Raw genomic sequence first — 19,158 nt, 5'->3', positions numbered from 1 at the left:
GTATCATGTACTCGGTGTTCCCTATAATGTAGCCAAAAGAATGATACTAATGACGCAAGGGCTGATCTGACTATTTGACTATTTAAGGCTACCATAGAAAACTGCGGTGTCATGCACATTTTGGATCTCTAGCGCAAGCTAGTTAATTGCGTGCTGTGAAATAGCCGACTGACTTCAGGATTATCTATGAACGATGGACGGCTGTGAGGAATGAGCCTGTAAATTTCGGAAAATGGTATCAACTTGATTCAAAATGAATCGCCATCAAGTCCTTACAGGAGCTGTTAATCCTGGAGATTCTTGCTTTGCTGTTGGATATGTAGACGGAGTTCCCTTTACGGTAAATATGCGCTTATATAGTGACAGATTGTGTTCAGGTGATCCAAGTGTGTGGATGTTGATTGGGGAATTGGTAGGCATTGAATGGGCTGCAAGTGGAGAACTTGGTATCAATGCAAGGTGGGTGTGTACGTACGGGCCGACTGAAGACCCCATCGCATCCATGACCATTCATGATACATACGTATCATGCACAGCACACGAGTCACTGCTCCAGTAACACCAAGCAATAGAAATTAGACCTTTTTGGCTTAGTAATACTATGTCGAATCCACAGTGTACATAACGTTAGGGCTTCTGTTCTAGTTATACAAAGTCTGCTGAGCTATTATGATGAATTAAACCGTGAATCAATGTTTGTTTTTAAATCCCACATAACATTAAATCAGAAACCGATTTTGAGTTTGAAGTTTGAATAAGCACCCTAGCTACAAGATTTCAAATTATAAATCGCCAAGCTCGAGTGGGTTGGTGGGTTTATTGGAATAAGGGTCGGAAAAGGCTCTATGAAACATATGATGAAATTGTAAATCTGATTTTACAGACATAGGCCTAGATCTATCTTATTGATTCTACTTTTAACAGTGCGTACGCGAGCACTGGGTAGAACACAGATCTAACGTTACTTTTGACAGTTCTGTTGTGATCATAATTGATAATATTAGTAATGCACAAAAAACATGGAGGTCAATCTCATCGGTTAGGGTATCTCTATTTAGTTTACCTGCAAACTACCGTGGTTTTGTAGATTTTCTCAGCAATTGATGCATGTTAGGAATGAAAACATCTAGTTAGTAATATACCGGTACTAGCTCTGAAAGTGCATTTCTGTAGGGTAAGGGCACCAGTATTCGGTCAGCCCCCGGTATTCGGTCACTTATTACTAGTCACCAGCCAGTAAGTTCAACTGCCACAACACATGCAAATCACATTACATGTAATTCACATACTTGCACACTCATTCACAACAGGAAACTCCCTTAACCCCCTCCAAAAATCCATCCAAATCCCAAATTTTACCGTCAAAAGTGCAGAATCGGCGCTACTTTCCAAAAGCGCGCGCGGATAAGGTCCAGTTTTAAGAGTACGGGTCGCCGAAAAAGCGCTAAAAATCGAGAAATACGCCGTTCTCTCGCGGGATTTTTCGCCTATCGCAAGCTTGGAGTGTAATGGTATCCTCAAAAACGCAAAAGAAAAACAAAATTTCTGTACGTGCCGATACAGTGTCCCAACGTACAAGGGTTGAATGCAAGTGCCGAGGCCCCAGTATTCGGTCACCAACGGTCGCCGCAATGTCCCCGATGCAATTTTGCGCCAACAAGGTAGCGCGCGCGCGCGTATATTTCAGCTGCTTTGAACACGCATTGACTTTGAACGCGCACATCGCGTGACCGAATACTGGAGCCGGTGACCGTATACTGGGGAATTTTCAAGGTGAAATATTTCGGGATTTTGCGCAATTCTGTGAGATATTTAACAAAATGAAAGTTGAGATTAAAGAAATTTGATATATTTCACATACATTGCTGTAGATATCATGTATGTATGTATTATTTTAGTTTGAAAAATATTGCAAAAAAGCTTAAAGGGTGTGTACAGTTCTGGTCGAGGTGAAGATTTAGCTTTTAACGTTTTGTGAGATATTCAGAAACCACTCTATGAGATGTCAAAGAGCATGCAGTTCTGAGGGGTATCAAAAGTTTATTCGATGAAAATCGGTTTTGAAATGGCTGAGATATCCAAAAACAAGGTGAAACAAAGAGATACTAATAAAGTTGGGGCATGTCGCCTTTTATTATTAACACTTTGTTTGGATATCTCAGCCATTTGAAAACCAATTTTCATCAAATAAACGTTGAATCCTTCTTAAAATCACATGCTCTTTCATATTTCATAAGAGGCTTTTCATTATCTCACTTAGAAATGTTCAAAACATGAATCCCTACCTCAACCAGTACTGTACAGCCCCTTTAAGTGACCGAATACTGGGGATGTTACCCTAGTGAAGTAACGTTTTCACTTTCAGTCTTGATAAAAAGGGAAAAATTAGGTGTGATCACATTAGGCCAAGTAAAAAAAGAAAGTAGTTTCTCGTCCGGGTTTTTTGAGCAAGGCGATGAGGGAGGTCCTTACTATTTGATATCTTACTATTTTTTCGAGGATTGTCAAAATGAAAGTAATATGTGTTTCTCGTCCGGTAATTCTGAGAAAGGTAACGAGAGAGGGCTTTACTATTTTCTATATCGAATTTATGAAATGAAATATCACTCTGGTAGCTGTGTTATGAGAGACGAGGTCCAAAGTGTATGTCTTGCCTGCACTCTGTGCATTTTCAAACAAATATAATGTACCGTACTTGAAATGAAACTTCATGCATGCAGAAATACATTTGCTTTTTCTTTCCACTACAGATGTCAAGGGAAAATGACCATCTTAAAACTGGTATTTAGTGTTGTAATGGCATTTCTGATACCAGTGTACTTGCAATTCTGATGTATTGTGGTATTAATTGAAACAGGTATCAAACATGTCTTTCAACAAATGTACGACTGACATAAATTCCATGATATTCAAAACACTGCTTTATTTATCATTGGTGTTTGTGACTTTTTGTGTCCACACAGCTGGTATGTATCTGCATTTCTTCACAGTACAATTGTAGCACATTCAACTGGAAACTGGCTTGTACAATTGCAGATGGATGTCAAAATGATACTGATATGGCATTATAGCATTAACCCTAACTAGGCCGGGGGGGGGGCCTCCGAGGCCCCCCCTCGACATTCCGCGCGATATATCGCTAACGCGAAAAGCTATCGCCGCGACGTTTCATGACTTTTTTCTTTCGAGTCTCCCGCATCTTTTGACACCAAATTTGCCATGCCCGGGCGCACGGTTCCGAAGTTGTGTATAAATATCTACGTGCATGTCAGACCAAAAATTGCTCAAAAACGTGAATTTGTGTACAATTTCAATACAAACTGTGCTAACAGGCAAATTTCATAAAAGCATGATTATTTTGGGGTTTTATAGATTAAAATCAATTAATAACATATTTTCTTGTTTGGAACAATGTTGCGGACAAGTTTCATCGAAAAAACAATGAAAAACATAAAGTCAAAAAAACAAAGAAATACATAAGAAATTCAAAAAACAATAAAATACTTAACAAATTTTTTCTGATGGCACAATTTTTTGTCCTTATATTTGCTCAAGACACTAAAAAGAATATTTTCACAAAAAATGTGCCCATTTTGAGCTTTATTTAGTGATTTATACCAAATTGTCTGATTTCATGCATCATGATGCATAAATTAGCATAATTTAGCGTAAATGATAATTTTTTGAAAATTTAACTTCATGGTACTTTAGATTACATCATAGGCAGTGTGTGTGCCAATTTTCGCCGCGATCGCGCGGTCGATGGCCGAGATCTGGAGGGGGGGCCTGGGAGGCCCCCCCCCCCCCCCCCCCCCCCCCCCCCCCCGGCTCTATGATCTACCTAAATAGCCCGGCCTAGTTAGGGTTAAACATTTAAAGATGTTTCTTCATGTTCTAAAAAGACATTCAGATAATCACTCATTTGGATGATGAATGATTGTATACCACACTACAGATGATACGACTCACGGCCGTGTCCGTGAATTTACATCGTAAAGAAATGTATCCCGCAGAAATACGAGACAAACCAGAATCCGTGGAAAAGTTATTCATTTTGTAGATACACCCATTTAATAATTCTACATTTGCTGGAAAAGCGCATTCATTTTATCTTCAAAATATAATAATACATCGCCGTCAGATGCAACGTTACAGAGCAGAGTGTACGAGCCTTTACACAGCTACAGACACGCACACTTTGCCAAAAACGGTGCGGCACGGCCACTGCATTACCGTACCTTCCGACACTGCACGCACACTTGCAGCACATAGTCACAATGACAGGAAAATGTATACAAACTCCATACAATCCTCACAAGCATTTGTACAGTACAATTCATCCGCTTAAAATATGAGAAACGGGGAAAAATACGAACAATGCGCGAAATACGCGTGGAATATCAGCGATTGTTCGCAAAAATGTTGCCACTATCGCGTTCACGACATACCGAGTGCGCTGTACATCACAGCCCAGGCCCGCCCGCGGCCCGCCCATCCAACTACAGTTCGACTGCTTTGTGGAGCAGTGTGAAATGCATGCGTTTACGCACTACAGAAGCTACAGCTGTACTACAGCTAAGTAGAGGACGCAAGGCATAATTAGAAATGAGACATCACCATTGGTAGGTGAATATTATTGTCAATTTCTTTTTTCGGCGGCTGAAGAAATAGTAAATATCAAAAAAGTCGATTTGGCAACTGAAAATCGATGTGTTCGGGGAGCGGGCTGGGACGAGAATTATGAATTTCTTGGTATTTTCAGCGCCATTTTGAAAATAGTAAATAGTAAAAAAATCGATGCGGCGGCCAAAATCGCTGCGCGCGAGGACGAGAAACTGATTTCTTTTTTTACTTGGCCTTATATGAGATACCCTCTGCCTGTGCGTGCCTGCTGCACAATACATGTAACTCCACATCACCTGAAGTGAACAAGTGAACACTGAAAGTGTAACCCTGCTTGACCTGCCACATGTTGTATATGGGTGTGCAATATCGCCTCATTCAATTGTATGCATTGTACAGCCATGCAGTGTACATTTTTGTACAAATAATGCACTGGCCAGTATGGTTGGGTGTCTGATACAATGTACATCGGCAGCCTAAGGTTTTTCTGTTAATCGATACTTGAAATATCTCACAAATTGCTTAAAATTCTACTCACATGTAAAGAAAATACTCTGAATTCACAAGGGCTCATTAAAAATGTGAATTGCGGTACACGCTCTAAGATAATTGCTTCAAATGAATGGGGTGTAAATTTTGACACACTCAGTTTTGCTGTACTTTGAAACCGATACACCTACCCTCTATTGCCAATACGTGTGAAGTGCACGTAATGCTTTTCCAATGTGTATTTATAATCTACGGTATTACTGTTTTGCTGTTGGTCTTGTTTACTATCAGGTTTTTCAGTAATATTTGGACATCTTTAAATCCCCATCGAAGAATGCAAAACCTCTGCGCGTAGTCTCATGTGTGAATCAATGTTCGTTCTTTACACGCAATGCTATGAATAGAGGGGTGTCAGTTTGGTGTTGGACACCTACTACAATGTATAATGCAAGAAATAATCCTTTACATAGGGTCATGTTCCAATGTTCTCCCTGTGCTTAGTGTCTACAGTTATGGCAGGAGATGTAATGCACTTGTCAATGTAATGACTCACCCCACTACCCCCGGACATGGGTGCGTCATTTCCTCGTTTGGTCCATCAGATTTGTGACCCAGGTGTTCGTCATTTTACCAGCTTTGTCCGTCAAATTTTTGACCGAGGGGTGCGTCAAAATCCCATCATTGTCGGTCAAATTTTTGACCGAGGGGTGCGTCATGGTACGTCACTTGGCTATGGAAAATAACACGCATTATTCTGAACCGAGGGGTGCGTCACTTGGCTATGGAAAACTGTACGCATTTTTGCACGCTACCAGTACCATATACACGTACCGCGAGTGAAATTACAGTGATCGTTTTCCCGCGGCAAGTGAAAATCGAAGTCGGGAAGCATTTTGGAATAAGAGGGGAAAGTGCTTGCCAGAATCTGGCAAGCAAATAATTCAAAAGCCACCCTTTCTCCTCACATTTTCTATCAACAAACTCATGAAATCACGCATACTCAATCTCAAACCAGGGACTGTTTAGCGATGTAACAATTTCAACCTTACTGTCGAACACTTAGTGCCTATTGCATATTGCGATGCAACACCAACACACATTGCTATCGAAGAAAGTTCGTTTATATTCCAATACAATGTGAGTCTAAATAATGTTCTTTGGTGACAAAGGCGAATTTTTGACAGTAAAAAAGAAGCGGCAGCAGAAGAAACTGCCTGCCGCATGCCATTTTCTGCTCGCGGGATTTGAATAGCCCGACGAGACGCGCGACGCTGTTAGTACGCTGTGCGAATCTCTACGTACAGCGACTGGGCTGTGTATACTCGCGGGAATGCCGTGGCGTGGTGTGTACCTGCGCTGCAGTATGCATCCACCGGACTAGCAATGGCCGCGCACACACAGCGCATCTGCACACATGTGATTGTCATGTATGGATTGCATGCACAGATGTACGGAATATCGTAGCATGCAGCAGCGTGATGTACGGTGAATGACGGTACGGTGCTTACAGGGCCAGGGTAAGGGAAACTTGCCGAAACTTTTACAAATTATGTTTACGAACCAAAAGAAAATGAAATTGCTTGAATAAAATGTATGCAAAAATCATTTCAGTATTTTCAGGGGTGCGTCAAATGTACCGAGGATGTCCGTCAAAAAAGTGACCGAGGTGTGCGTCACTTTCAACGTGTTGTCCGTCAAAAAAGTGACTGTGGTGTTCGTCACTTGCAGCGTTTTGTCCGTCAAAGAAGTGACTGTGGTGTCCGTCAAAAACCCCGTGTGGTCAGTAAAAAAATGACCATGACGCACCCATGTCCCGGGGTAGTGGGGTGCGTCATTACATTGACAAGTGCATAATAACTGTGAGTAAGGAAAAGACAACTTGTGTTTTACTGTGAATATATGTGGATCAGACAAATTTACAAATGATGCGGACTCGGAACTCACTGCCCCCTGACATCATATCAGCCCCATCAGTGGAAGCCTTCCGGCTTAAGCTGATGGCAAGCTATGAAGTGTAGACTGCTAATCGATTTTTACTCGCACCCTGAGATATTTTATACAGCTGCACTTTCACACAAGCACAGCGCGCACAGCATGAATCATGCCTGTAATAATCTTCTTCAAGTATGAAGGACGCAGGACTACCAGAAGAAGAAGAAGAAGAAGAAGAAGATATCACATAATAAACTTGTAAATTTAGAAGTCATTCAAATTTACAACATATCTATCGTGGATACCTGTAGCATTTTTAAAGTGTTCCTGAGCAGAAATTTCCACGTTGTCAGGATGACCATTTCTCAGCTGTCCTTAAAAATTTCACAATAATACAAGGAATCCTGTATTGACCCTCAGTAATGACTCGTGGTGAGTTAAAGAAAATCTATTTTACATAATCTTTGACCAATATGCATTTTAATCAACATGTATTGCAATTGACAATCCATTCATTTGCAATTCATAACCTTGCTCATAGGAACTACTGTACATGAATTCCTCTGCCACTTTCAACGTACTATGTGTTAATGCCTGTACTGCCATCCTTATTCTAGAAAGGGCCATAGGTCGAGGAAAATTCTAGATGTCTTCCAAAATGGGCCAAAAAACAAAAAACAAAAAAATGGGACAAGGTGACATATTTTGAGATGGTATGTCACTTAAATGTATGATGTAAATTGGTGTGTTAGTGTTTATTTTGCCAATCATGTCTAACTATTGTCCCGTATTCCAATTGGCGAGATGCACTGTAGACCGAGATGGGAGAATAATGCAGTAGTGGAGGCATACCAGTTGCCATAGCAACATTTCTACATTGCATTGTAAGTTTGTCGTGATTGTACATTCAATGTAATACCAGTCCACAGCCCTCTTATGTTAAAATTGGCAGTGAACTGAAATACATTCAAATACAATTACATGATGCAGGAGGGGAGACTCTTGGTTGTGTAATTGAATTTTGCTCACCTGGCTAAAGCCCCCAGTGGATCTGTAGTTTTGGCAGTAACTTGTAGATGTCTACAGACTGCTATTTTTACCTGTGCTGTATAACAGCACTTACAGTATCACTTATTTCTGTGCTGTATGATAGCACTTCATAACAGAAATTGTCCAGTGCATATTCTTATTCCTATGTACATCTGTACATTGTGTATCGTTCAAGAACAAAATTACTCACAAGTGTAGTAAGTTTTATTATTTTGCATTCTTTTTTTAAATGCCAAAACAAAGTTCTAAAAGTATTTTTTAAGGGTACACATCTAAATGTTATACACATAGGATGCCTTTGCGTAGATATTATGAAATCATTTCTATTATCTGTAGGTTAAATACCAAGAAAAGAAACATGCAAGTCAGCAATTGAAAAATATAGAAGTATATTCAATGTATGTAATGTACAGGTACTAGTAGCTCTTTGTATGCATACAATGTAGTCCTGCTGTCTTAGATATGGAGAGGGTCTCCATGTTACTGCCTTTCGTTTTGTTGTTGAAATGTCACAATGATCTAGATTTACTGCACAGGTATGATGCATTGCAAAATATTTATCATAGGATTTGATACTTTCTCAAAATTATATGTTTGTCCCAACAACTGTATGTTGAATTACTGTAAGCACAGAAATATTTGCAGTACGGTATATCAATTTTCATGTATTTCACACTACCTTTTGACTAGGGTGAATTCTAAAACCAACTGAAATATTTTCATGTGAAGAACCTGTGAATGAATTTTTGAGCCGCTCACTGCAAAAAAATTAATCACGTGAAAATATTGTCGTTTACATTAAATTACAGTAACCCATTAATTCCAGAAACCACGTACATGTACACTGTATGTATGGTTTGGTGATAGTATAAAATGTTACAATGTTTACTAGGTACTCATTATTAGTGCCTTATTAACAGTGTTGTAATGTAAAATTTAAAAATTAAGCCTTCATTTTACATTATAAATTTTTGTTAAATTCAGCTGTAGCAATCCCAAATGCCTCTTGTAATTGCTAATTCTATGACTGATTCTCAGATTGGCAGTAAAGTTTAGAAGGATAAAATTTCAATTTATCAGATAAATTTGCTGTTTTGATAAATTTACTCCTTTTTTGGCAGACTTCCCTTTTTGTGCTCTATGATGCAAAAATACATGAGGGATATACCCTATCAGTGTGTGTGCATGATGAGCAAGTATGAGTCCATTTTGTGTATGGGCTAGGGTACAGTACATACATGTACTGTACAATGTAAGGATTTGACCCCAGGACAGTGTTCTAATTGTTGGTATCAGGGCACATTCACTGCTACATTGTACCATCGGAAAGTAATAGCACATGCCCCACATACTGCATGACGGTGTAGGTTTGCATAGAAAATCACTATTATGTACTCCTAGTGGTAGAAAGCAGACAAATTCTGATTCATTTCTGCTTACTGTAACCCAATAATCCTTCCTTATGGATTACAGGTCCTAGGGGGTTCAATCACTTTGTTGGGAGAAAAAAAAAATTGTCTCGAGAAAATCAATAAAGTAGGATGCATGCCTAGGTATTTGGTGCTTCGGCTGCTGAATGAGAGTGTCAATATGGATTCGCACCAGTGCAGTAATTAAACCAAGGGCAGATTCAAGAGGTGGGCTTGCAGGTGAAACCCAGTCAAATGCTGACATACAGATGCATGTAAACTCAACCAAATACACAATACACACATTCATACTATACACAATCATAGAATGCATCAACTTTACTTAAAATATTAATCTACCTATGCCATCCTTGTTTGTTTTAAAGGTTTAAAAGTTCACCTTCATTAACATAAGGATTGAGAGAATGTAGCAATATTAGTACAACACATCATTGAAAGTTTGAGGAAAATCGGACAATCCGTTCAAAAGTTATGAATTTTTGAAGTTTTTGTGCAGTCACCGCTGGATGACTGTGTATGATGTCAAATGCGTACAACAATATAAGGAAAATATAAAGAGAATTTCACAAAATTTCATCTTTTGAAAAAAGTACACATTCCCTTGACTCGTTACTGACATATGTTATGGGTAATATTATTCCCATTGCCTTTAGAAAGAGGCAAGTCAAGTGCTCTTTTATTATGCGAAAAAAGTGAAAATATGTTGAATTTTCTTTACATTTTCTTTATACTGTTGTACTCATATGACATCATGAGCCTTAGTAGTCTCCTCATCCAGCGGTTCCAACACAAAAGTTTTAAAAATTCATAACTTTTGCATCAATTGTCCAATTTTCCTCAAACTTTCACTGATGTGTTCTACTATTGCTGCATTATCTTAATTCTTATGTTAATGAAGGTGAACTTGTCCTTTAAACAGCAAATTGGGAGCTTGAGCTTCGTGGATACATACATTGTAACACTTTCTTTCAATCAAGGGGACAGCATAGGGGTGTTTTACATTTTCACTTAAAGGGACTGTACAGTACTGGTTTAGATGAGGATTCAGGTTTATAACATTCCTAAGTGAGATAGTGAGAAACCTCTGATGAAATATGAAAGAGCATACTTTTAAGAAGGATTCAACGTTTATTTGATGAAAATTGGTTTTCAAATGGCCAAGATATAAAAAAAAGTGATAATTATACAAATGTAAAAGGCGACAGGCCATGTCTTTAGGATCTCTTTGTTTCACCTTGTTTTTGGATATATCGTCCCCTTAGAATTGCATGCTCTTTGACATCTCATAGAGTGGTTTCTGAATATCGTGCAAAACGTTAAAAGCTAAATCCTCACCTCAACCAGAACTGTGCAGTCCCTTTAAAGTGTATTGATTACATGTACACTGTAGAGTATGCATATTTTTATTGTCGGTCCTTTGCTGAAGTATATTGTACCCCAATTACACACCCAGCTTCACCATTTCATGACAAGCCAATCATGAAAACTGTTGATGTTATTTTTTTAGATGTGATCATTGTATTTCATCATGAGTGTTTGTAGTTGTCTTGCACCATTCTTTACAACAGTAAAAAAACAAAAAAAAAAACAATTGTTGCACAATTTAGAACATTAGCCTCCAACTCCTGTTCTGCTGTCTTCAATACTACTCTAGAGTCTATACTAGTCACCACTACTGCTACTAAAATGTACTCAGAGAATAATACGTTGTAATTGATTATACATTGTACTCCTATTTGCCTATGAAATACATTGTAGGCATGTGTGCAAGGGCCTCATACTTACAAATTAAGTGAGTGAAATGCAATTGCCCATTCATTGTACTCCCTATAGAATATGATATTGTTGCCCTTGGCCAGTTGGTTTGTTGCACCCTTCTAATACTTCTGCTACTACTACTACTACTTCTACCTCTATTAAAAGTAATATTACAACTTCTGCTTCTTTTACTGCTACTACTTTTACTACTACTACTACTACTACTACTACTACTACTACTACTACTACTACTACTACTACTACTTCTACTGCTAGTACTATTACCACTACTACAAAGATAATTTACTACCACAATATTAGCCTACTATTTCCACTAATACCAGCATTAAACAAAGTACTTTTTTTGGTAGTATTTGCTGAGAGTACCAAGTCCATCAAAACATCATGCACTGTTTGCTGTATTTACTTGCTTGGACTGAAGTCCTTTTCCATGCTGAAAAATGAAAGTGAAGCTTTGCAATGTTTATGAATGTTGCTGTATGTTAGTGTCAGTTTTAAACAACACCATTGTTAGCTATGGGAAATGAAATGTAATACACGCAGCTCTGTATATTTGATGCCATTTGTAGTCCTACCCTTTGTGCAGAGTTGCGTAGAAACATTTGTGTCAGACATTTAATGGATAACCACTTCATATGTAATAAAACTATTGTGTACATACAGTGCGATGCTACTTGTACTGAAACCTCACCTTTGTATATGTTTCTCGTGCACAGAACATCCAACTTTAATCATTGAGAGTCTCACCTGCTAAGTATCTGTTTGTCTTTACACAAAACTGCAAAGTTCATTTTTGCAAATACGCTATTAAAAGCCAGTAGCATGTCTCTCAACATGCCTTGAGCACATTCAGAATGATACTCGCTTGTTTGACTTTAAAAGTATACAGGTGCTAGGTACACAATGTACTATTGTACAAAGTTCTTTTAATATAGCACAAGAAGTAGACATTTTGCCTTTTAAATATTACGAGTCCCTGGAAAGTTATGAAACCGGGAGCTGTAAATCACTCTTAATAGCAGTTTACAAATGCCATCACTTTTCAGGCGGTTACATTCCTAAACAAAGTAAAATGCAATAAAACAAAAAACAAAAGGTGAGGCAATAGATATGTGCAATGTCTTTGTTGTTAATGTTCCTCACAAAATAATGGAGCAGTGCATCGATAAATTATCAAAGGCTCATAACAAATCAGATATGGGTATACTTGCATAGTGAATTTTAATACCAGCTGGAATCTCACAGTATGTCATGCCACCAAACTTTTTCTTGACAGAGATCTGTCCATCTTTGAAATAGTTATTTTTAGCGGAAAAGGAAGGCAAGATCAAATAAGCAAAACATTCTTTTTAGGCTCAATTGCTGCTTGCTGTTTGTGACATCATGTTAGAACATATGATGTTAAAAGGGATGTGCAGTTCTGGTTGAGGTGAGGATTTAGTTTTTGCGAGATATTCAGAAACCACTCTATGAAATGTCAAAGAGCACACAATTCTAAGAGGTATCAAAAGTTTATTTGATGAAAATCAGTCTTGGAATGGCTGAGATATCCAAAAACAAGGTGAAACAAAGAGATCCTAATAAAAGGCATGGCGGGTTGCCTTTTATTATTATCACTTTTTTTATATATCAGCCATTTGAAAACAAATTTTCATCAAATAAATGTTGAATCCTTCTTAAAATTACATGCTCTTTCATATTTCATACAGCTCTGTAAGAGGTTTCCCATTATCTCACTTAGGAATGTTATAAACCCGAATCCTCACCTCAACCAGTACTGTAAAGTCCCTTTAAAATCCAAAGGCTTTGTGTCTGTGTAAGGTGTTATTTTCATGAATGGAAGGAATTGTGAATGGCTCACAATTTTAAAATTACGCAAAAATATGTCTGGTTACTTGAATCTTGTGAAGTGCATAAAAAAGGGGGTCTTGGTGTGCAGTACAATTCAGTGCAAACACTCTCAGTGCTTGAGCAATCATTGGGATATCGTGTTCTGACTGGAATCACTTTTGCTGCGGGTCACAATACATTGAACAAGTGCAATTCAGCATTGAGCTATGGAACTCGCTGATGAAACACACTACACTGTATTTATATGTCTCTGTACAATATACATTTTGCATGTCCCCTCTGTGCTGTGCAATCCAGGCAACTACAGCCACAAATATTGATGCATGCATCAACATAGAAATACTGCAAAACTTTTTCATGTACGATTGTCAGACTGTTACCTACATGTATGAACTGGATGACATTGATACCTCCAGTATTTAAATACAGTACTGTCTGCAGAGATGTACAAATTTTTTCCATTGTATGTGTATTGCATGATAAATCAGGATACTTTTAAAGATGTCCCAGTGTAAATGCAATCGAGCTCAACTACGTGTAGTTTACATCACATGACCCTCAAATTCTCACTACTACAGAATCTAATCACTTCCTCTATCCTCCTAGCCAGATACATGTAAAAAACTAAAACCCAAACTAACCAAACTGTGATGAGATAAGGTGTTTCTCAATGACTCATGCAGCTTTACAAGTCTGTGACCGATCTCTGCACCTCAGTTGGCATCATGGTTATATTTCCCATCATATCTGTATAATATGATCTTTATCATTTTCCTGCCGATGTTTACTACATGTACATCATAACATTTATTGATATCACAAGATGGTGTACAATCTCTATTTTGCAGCCCTGGGTTTTTTGATTGTCATTTTTAAAGTGTTTGTAGCTATGATTGATATGACAAAGGTATAGAAATTAATGTCTGATTAATGTCTTTATTTGCTTCACACAAAACTCCTCATTAAGTTTAATTTTTGGACACGGAATGCAGGAACTAAAATGATACATTTACAACATGACACATTTTATATCACTTCAATATTTACATGAGTATGAATAGTTTAAGATTTAAACAAACATTGTATATAAAATGTAATGAGCGATGGCTGTGTAAAGGGAGAGGGGTTATATACATTGTAATTGTGCATTGCTGTAAAAAAGAATGCTTTTTACAGTGTCAAATGCAGACCGATTGCAGTGTGGTGTAATAGGTGATTGCATCGTTGCTATACACACGTGTATGTCCAGCTAGTGTAAATGACTGTGACCATCAGGACTGTCTCACATATTAAACTTTCATGGTCTGATTTCATTTAAACCTTTACCATTTTGTTGGTTTGACTTCACTTTTAGCATTGAATTAAGCTTGTATGAAAGGTGGAATTTCCCTTTAATTTTTGATTTGTGGTTGCATTCGGCCGTTGGTAAGTCAGACACTTTAAATCATGTAAGAGGTTGAGAAAGACGTGTTCAAACGTATCCATCAAAGCGAGGAAGGAGCCTGCATAATTGATATAAAAACAAAAATCAGACTTGATTTGATATCTGACTGTGATGCTGTGAAAAAAGGGAGAGAATAATTGACATTATGATGAGTGCTAATGATATGAACTGTAGATGAACTATAGTCAAGAGATCAGGAACTATACAGTACCCTTTGACTGAAGTCCATTGTATCAGTACTTACCTGTTTCTCAAACATAAACATCTCTTGAATGCTGTTGGTAGCTTGTGTTGGTTTTATGAGTTGTTATGTAGTTGTTCCTTTGCCTCTATAAAAGAATGTTTCAGTTGAGAATAAAAACGGGACCCGTAAATGTAGAGAAGAGAGAATCTTCAGGCTCTGATCGATTCTTGATGATGGATTGCATGCTCCATAACAGTTGACTTGTGTTGGATGATTTGTAATGGGCACAAATTTTGTAGCCCATAAAATTATGATCAGACATTTCTGTATATACTAGCCATTTTCTAACTTACTCCCCAGACTTGTTGCCTTGGAAATGCTTACTCTTAATTTTGCCTACTGTTCTTGTTTTCTCTATCTTTTTGCTTGATCTGAACTCACTCCACAGTTTCATTGCAAAAGGCCTTGAATTGAAATCAACTTCCCTGTCCCTTTAAACTACATTATATGTACACTTTTGCTTTTCCTTCGAGACTAGCCATTGTAAGAGTCATTTTTCATGGTCACTATACCAATGTTACAAGGCATTAGGGTGTATGACACATTTAAAGGGTTCTAGGAACTACTGTTCCTTCATGAATACAGGTAAAAGTAAATGAGTGGTTGGACCCATTCATTCCTTTGTTCAATCTTGAATAGGTTGGTAAGATTGGTAAGTCAGAGGTGTGTCTGCCTTGCAATCCAATGGCTCAGGTCTGAACCTAGTTCAGCAATGTTTGTGTCATCGTGCAGTTCCCTTGGGTGTAGTATGAGGCCAATACCCTGTCCCTCAGAATGGACAAAGAAATGGAGATCCCATGCATGAGAGAGACACAACTCAGGCATGTTAGATAACTATCCCACCTCACATTGTTTTGTGAAGAGCAGGGTTCAAAGCCAATGTACAAACTTGTACAGTAGTAGCCACAAATTCCTCCAAATGGGGTGAATGGGTTACTGATGCTGATCCCATGTGGTTTTGGTACTAGTGTGTAGCAAGCAATGGTTAGCAGATGGTGTTAGCCTGACATCTCATGTTTAGTACTTGACAATGATTTGTGATGAGTATCGATGAGATGTTTTGTCTTCCCATCAATGCCTGTGCATCTTAAAGCCACCCCTTAAAAAATACAGCTTGCTTGCATGGGACACAACACTACAGTCAGTCCGCAGCACGTATGCTAATGAGCCGATCCGGCAAGATTTATTCAGCACTCTCGTTGACGATCTTTGCGTTCGAAAGGTGTCTCGTCGTGCGAGATTTTGCGAGACTTTGATAGGGCTATGGTTTTCACAGTGTAGCGACTTGTACATACATTCGTCATGGCTACAAGTCACGGTAAATTGTTTTCCAGACTTTGATCTTTATTTTGATACTAAATTTGCCTATAACATCGGATCTTATCATGACTATATAATCAGTTGAATTTGCGTAAATTTTACCTGCTTTTCACGGAAGATTTTGTCATCTAAAGTTCTTTTTTGGTTCCTGACCGGATTAAGAAACTGTTATTTCTGATTTTGGCTTTTTCGTAGAGAGGAAACTTAGATACTCATTATATATTGGAGTCAAGGAGACGCAAGCATGATTTATACTAGTTTTCCCGTTTTGAAATGTCTGTAAAATTCACTCCTAAGCCAGAAGTATGATCCGCACAAAGTGTACAGTGGTGCGAAAGAGCTCTCTCATTGGACAGTGCGTGCGTCAGCGCTTGAACTACACGCGTGCCAAGAAACCGCAAGTGGCATGAAACCGTTATGTAGCAGCGTAATGACGTAATGCAAGCGCCGAGTGCAGGCGCTGTCCAATGAGAGAGCTTACTCTTGAGATTGCACGGTTTCAAGCTGATCAGCACTGACATCGATGTATATTTTACTGGTTCCTGACCGGATTAAGCAACAAATTGTCAAGATATTTACATGGATACAAAGATTAGGAGATGGACTACCAAATAAAGCATTTTCATTGAGACGCAAGGTGAATTTGGTATTTTTTTGACGTCTTGAAAGTGTACTGCACGAATTACTTTTTTCATCATTTTTCAAGCTCAAATTACGCTATGATATTTTTCATTTACAATAATTTGAGTAACATGTGATGATAGTTTACATATTTTCCTTGAATTTGATACCAAATTTGTGAACATAAGGTGTATTTTTGTAGCCGAAAGCCCAAGGACAAAATCCCCTTACGCAGCTTATCAAGTATGCAAGCCTAAAGCGGGCTTGCATACGAGTTGAATAAATACGAGCGAATTATCGGGTGCTGCGGACTGACTGACTAGTTTCAATCATTCACATGTTGATCCAAGGAAGGGCCATTCAAATAGACACTGAAAAATTGTGACAATGCAACATTGTGGTGAAATCTGCAATGAAACTGTGCCCAAAACCTCTTTATTCATTGCCCGAAAACACAAAACTGAAACAAAACAAAACCACCGGAAAAAACGCAGACCCATAATTGCAAATATGGGAGTGAGGTTCAACTATCTTGAGTGAAGTTTTATGTGACAGTTTGGTTACCTCAAAATGTCTTACCTTTTATCATGTGACTTTCATGAGATGTTTGGATTCCTCCTACCAGCCACAGACAAAGCATGCAGCTAGCCACCCAGGATATTGTTACACCATAGTCATAGTTACATGCAGCAGACTGCCAAGCTACATGTATAGTTGCGCAAGTGCGTCAATGACTGCAATAGTCCTCATAATATTTTCCAATGTTACATTTCCTTGTTTTGTTTTCTTTTTTATTACAGTGTGAGTGGAAAGTTCAGACATAGCAATTTGTCATGAAATATTTTCCGATGAGAATGGGGCGTGATGGTAGGAATTTTGATAACTCAAGGGCAACAAGTGTACATTCTAGAATGTGTGTTTCATCTCGGTGTGACCCAGTTAGTAAAGGAGAGTGGAAACCCTATCAAAGGTCTTGGAAATGATTCTTCAGCAGGTCATGTGATGGCGTAATGACTTGACGTGTTTATAATCACTGCTATCACCATACCCATAACATTAACAGAGGTAGTAGAATCACATTGTTTACATGCAGCTTCACTCATGTTGGTGTGCCTGTGTGTGTGCTTGTGTCGATGGCAAAGTAGCACCAGGATTGCTGTAGACTTGGTGATTGGCAGATATGTACATGTACAATATATTATGTATCATATATTATATGATATGTTTATACTGTTTACCTTTTTTACAGGTAATATAAGGTTTGCATGATGGGAAAGTTCATGCCTCATTTATATTATGTACGCTTTAAGGGAAGTTGGCAGTTCGTAACGAGAATAGCCATTAAAAACAACTAGTTCGAACCCATACATCCGTTTATTCCATCAGCATCTTATTTACGTATCTTATACACAGGCAGTCATGACAGGTTTTGGGGCACTTCTTTGTACTCTTAAACAGAAAAGTGCAGTAGATGTGTACAGGGTCTATGGTGGTAGAGCCCTTATAGTGTTTTTAGTCTATAAAAAGTAACTGGAAGTCACAGGTCATGTTATTCTTTGGACCTCATTTGTCTCAATCAAGATCTTTGTTTTGAGTTCTTTCCCAAATAAAATCCTGTAAATATGTATCAATGGAAACATTTATCTTAGGAGAAACATTATATGGACATATATGTATACATTCGTATTCATATGCCAGTACATATATTTTAGACTGCACCAGTTTTGGTTTTTGCTGTGTTATTATCATTATAATTTTTTGATTCCAACATGCCCACATGTTTTTAGAGGCTTTTCAATCATTCTGAAACATCTCTCTCAATGTCTATGCAGGCGTATGCATCAGGGTGTGACATCGTCATCTTGGCCAGCGACTTCCAGCGCACGCAGATCATCCCGGGAGAGAAACACGGCAACATCCAGGTGGGATGCATCGACTGCTCCTCCGAGAACGGCAAGGTACGTGAGTGAAGGGCGCGGCAATTTTCGCACATCCGCAAAAACTCCAGAGTGCACTTCGTGCGATGGGCTAAAAGGGACTAGTTAAGCTTCACTCTGGCTGTACTCCAGCCAAACTGTAATTTGTCAACCATGCTGTTGAGGTACCGATATCCACTTCTCCTACCCTGCACTGGTGATGTTGCACAGATATTGCCGCGTGCCAAAGAGTAATTTCTGAAAGGGGATTTTGATGAATATGGTTTTTCCAAAAAGTGAGAGAGAAGAAAAAAAAAAACACAGAAAAATGAAAGCTTTTAGACATCTAAAACCACGACCATACTTACTGAATTTAAGTTTATCCTTAGCTAGACCATGTAATGCAAAATATCTAAGGCTTTTTTGTACATTTTCATAAATTATTCCGCCCACCTGGAG

The 19,158-nt window shown here is 38.4% G+C and overlaps 1 protein-coding gene across 1 annotated transcript in view; it reads left to right on the top strand.

Moving 5' to 3' along the window:
• Positions 1 to 205: 205 nt before the first annotated feature.
• Positions 206 to 19,158, top strand: part of LOC140230956 (dmX-like protein 2) — a 123,386-nt gene continuing 104,433 nt past the window's right edge. The window contains exons 1-2 of the mRNA XM_072311097.1: positions 206 to 340; positions 18,616 to 18,741. Coding sequence (XP_072167198.1) covers positions 254 to 340; positions 18,616 to 18,741 — 213 coding nt within the window. The 5' untranslated portion in view covers positions 206 to 253. The remainder of the gene's footprint in view (positions 341 to 18,615; positions 18,742 to 19,158) is intronic.

This window comes from Diadema setosum, chromosome 7 (assembly GCF_964275005.1).
Source record: "Diadema setosum chromosome 7, eeDiaSeto1, whole genome shotgun sequence".
Taxonomy (NCBI): Eukaryota; Metazoa; Echinodermata; class Echinoidea; order Diadematoida; family Diadematidae; genus Diadema; species Diadema setosum.
The sequence above is the reverse complement of the archived record's forward strand: the minus strand, read 5'-3'. Positions and strand labels throughout refer to the sequence as shown.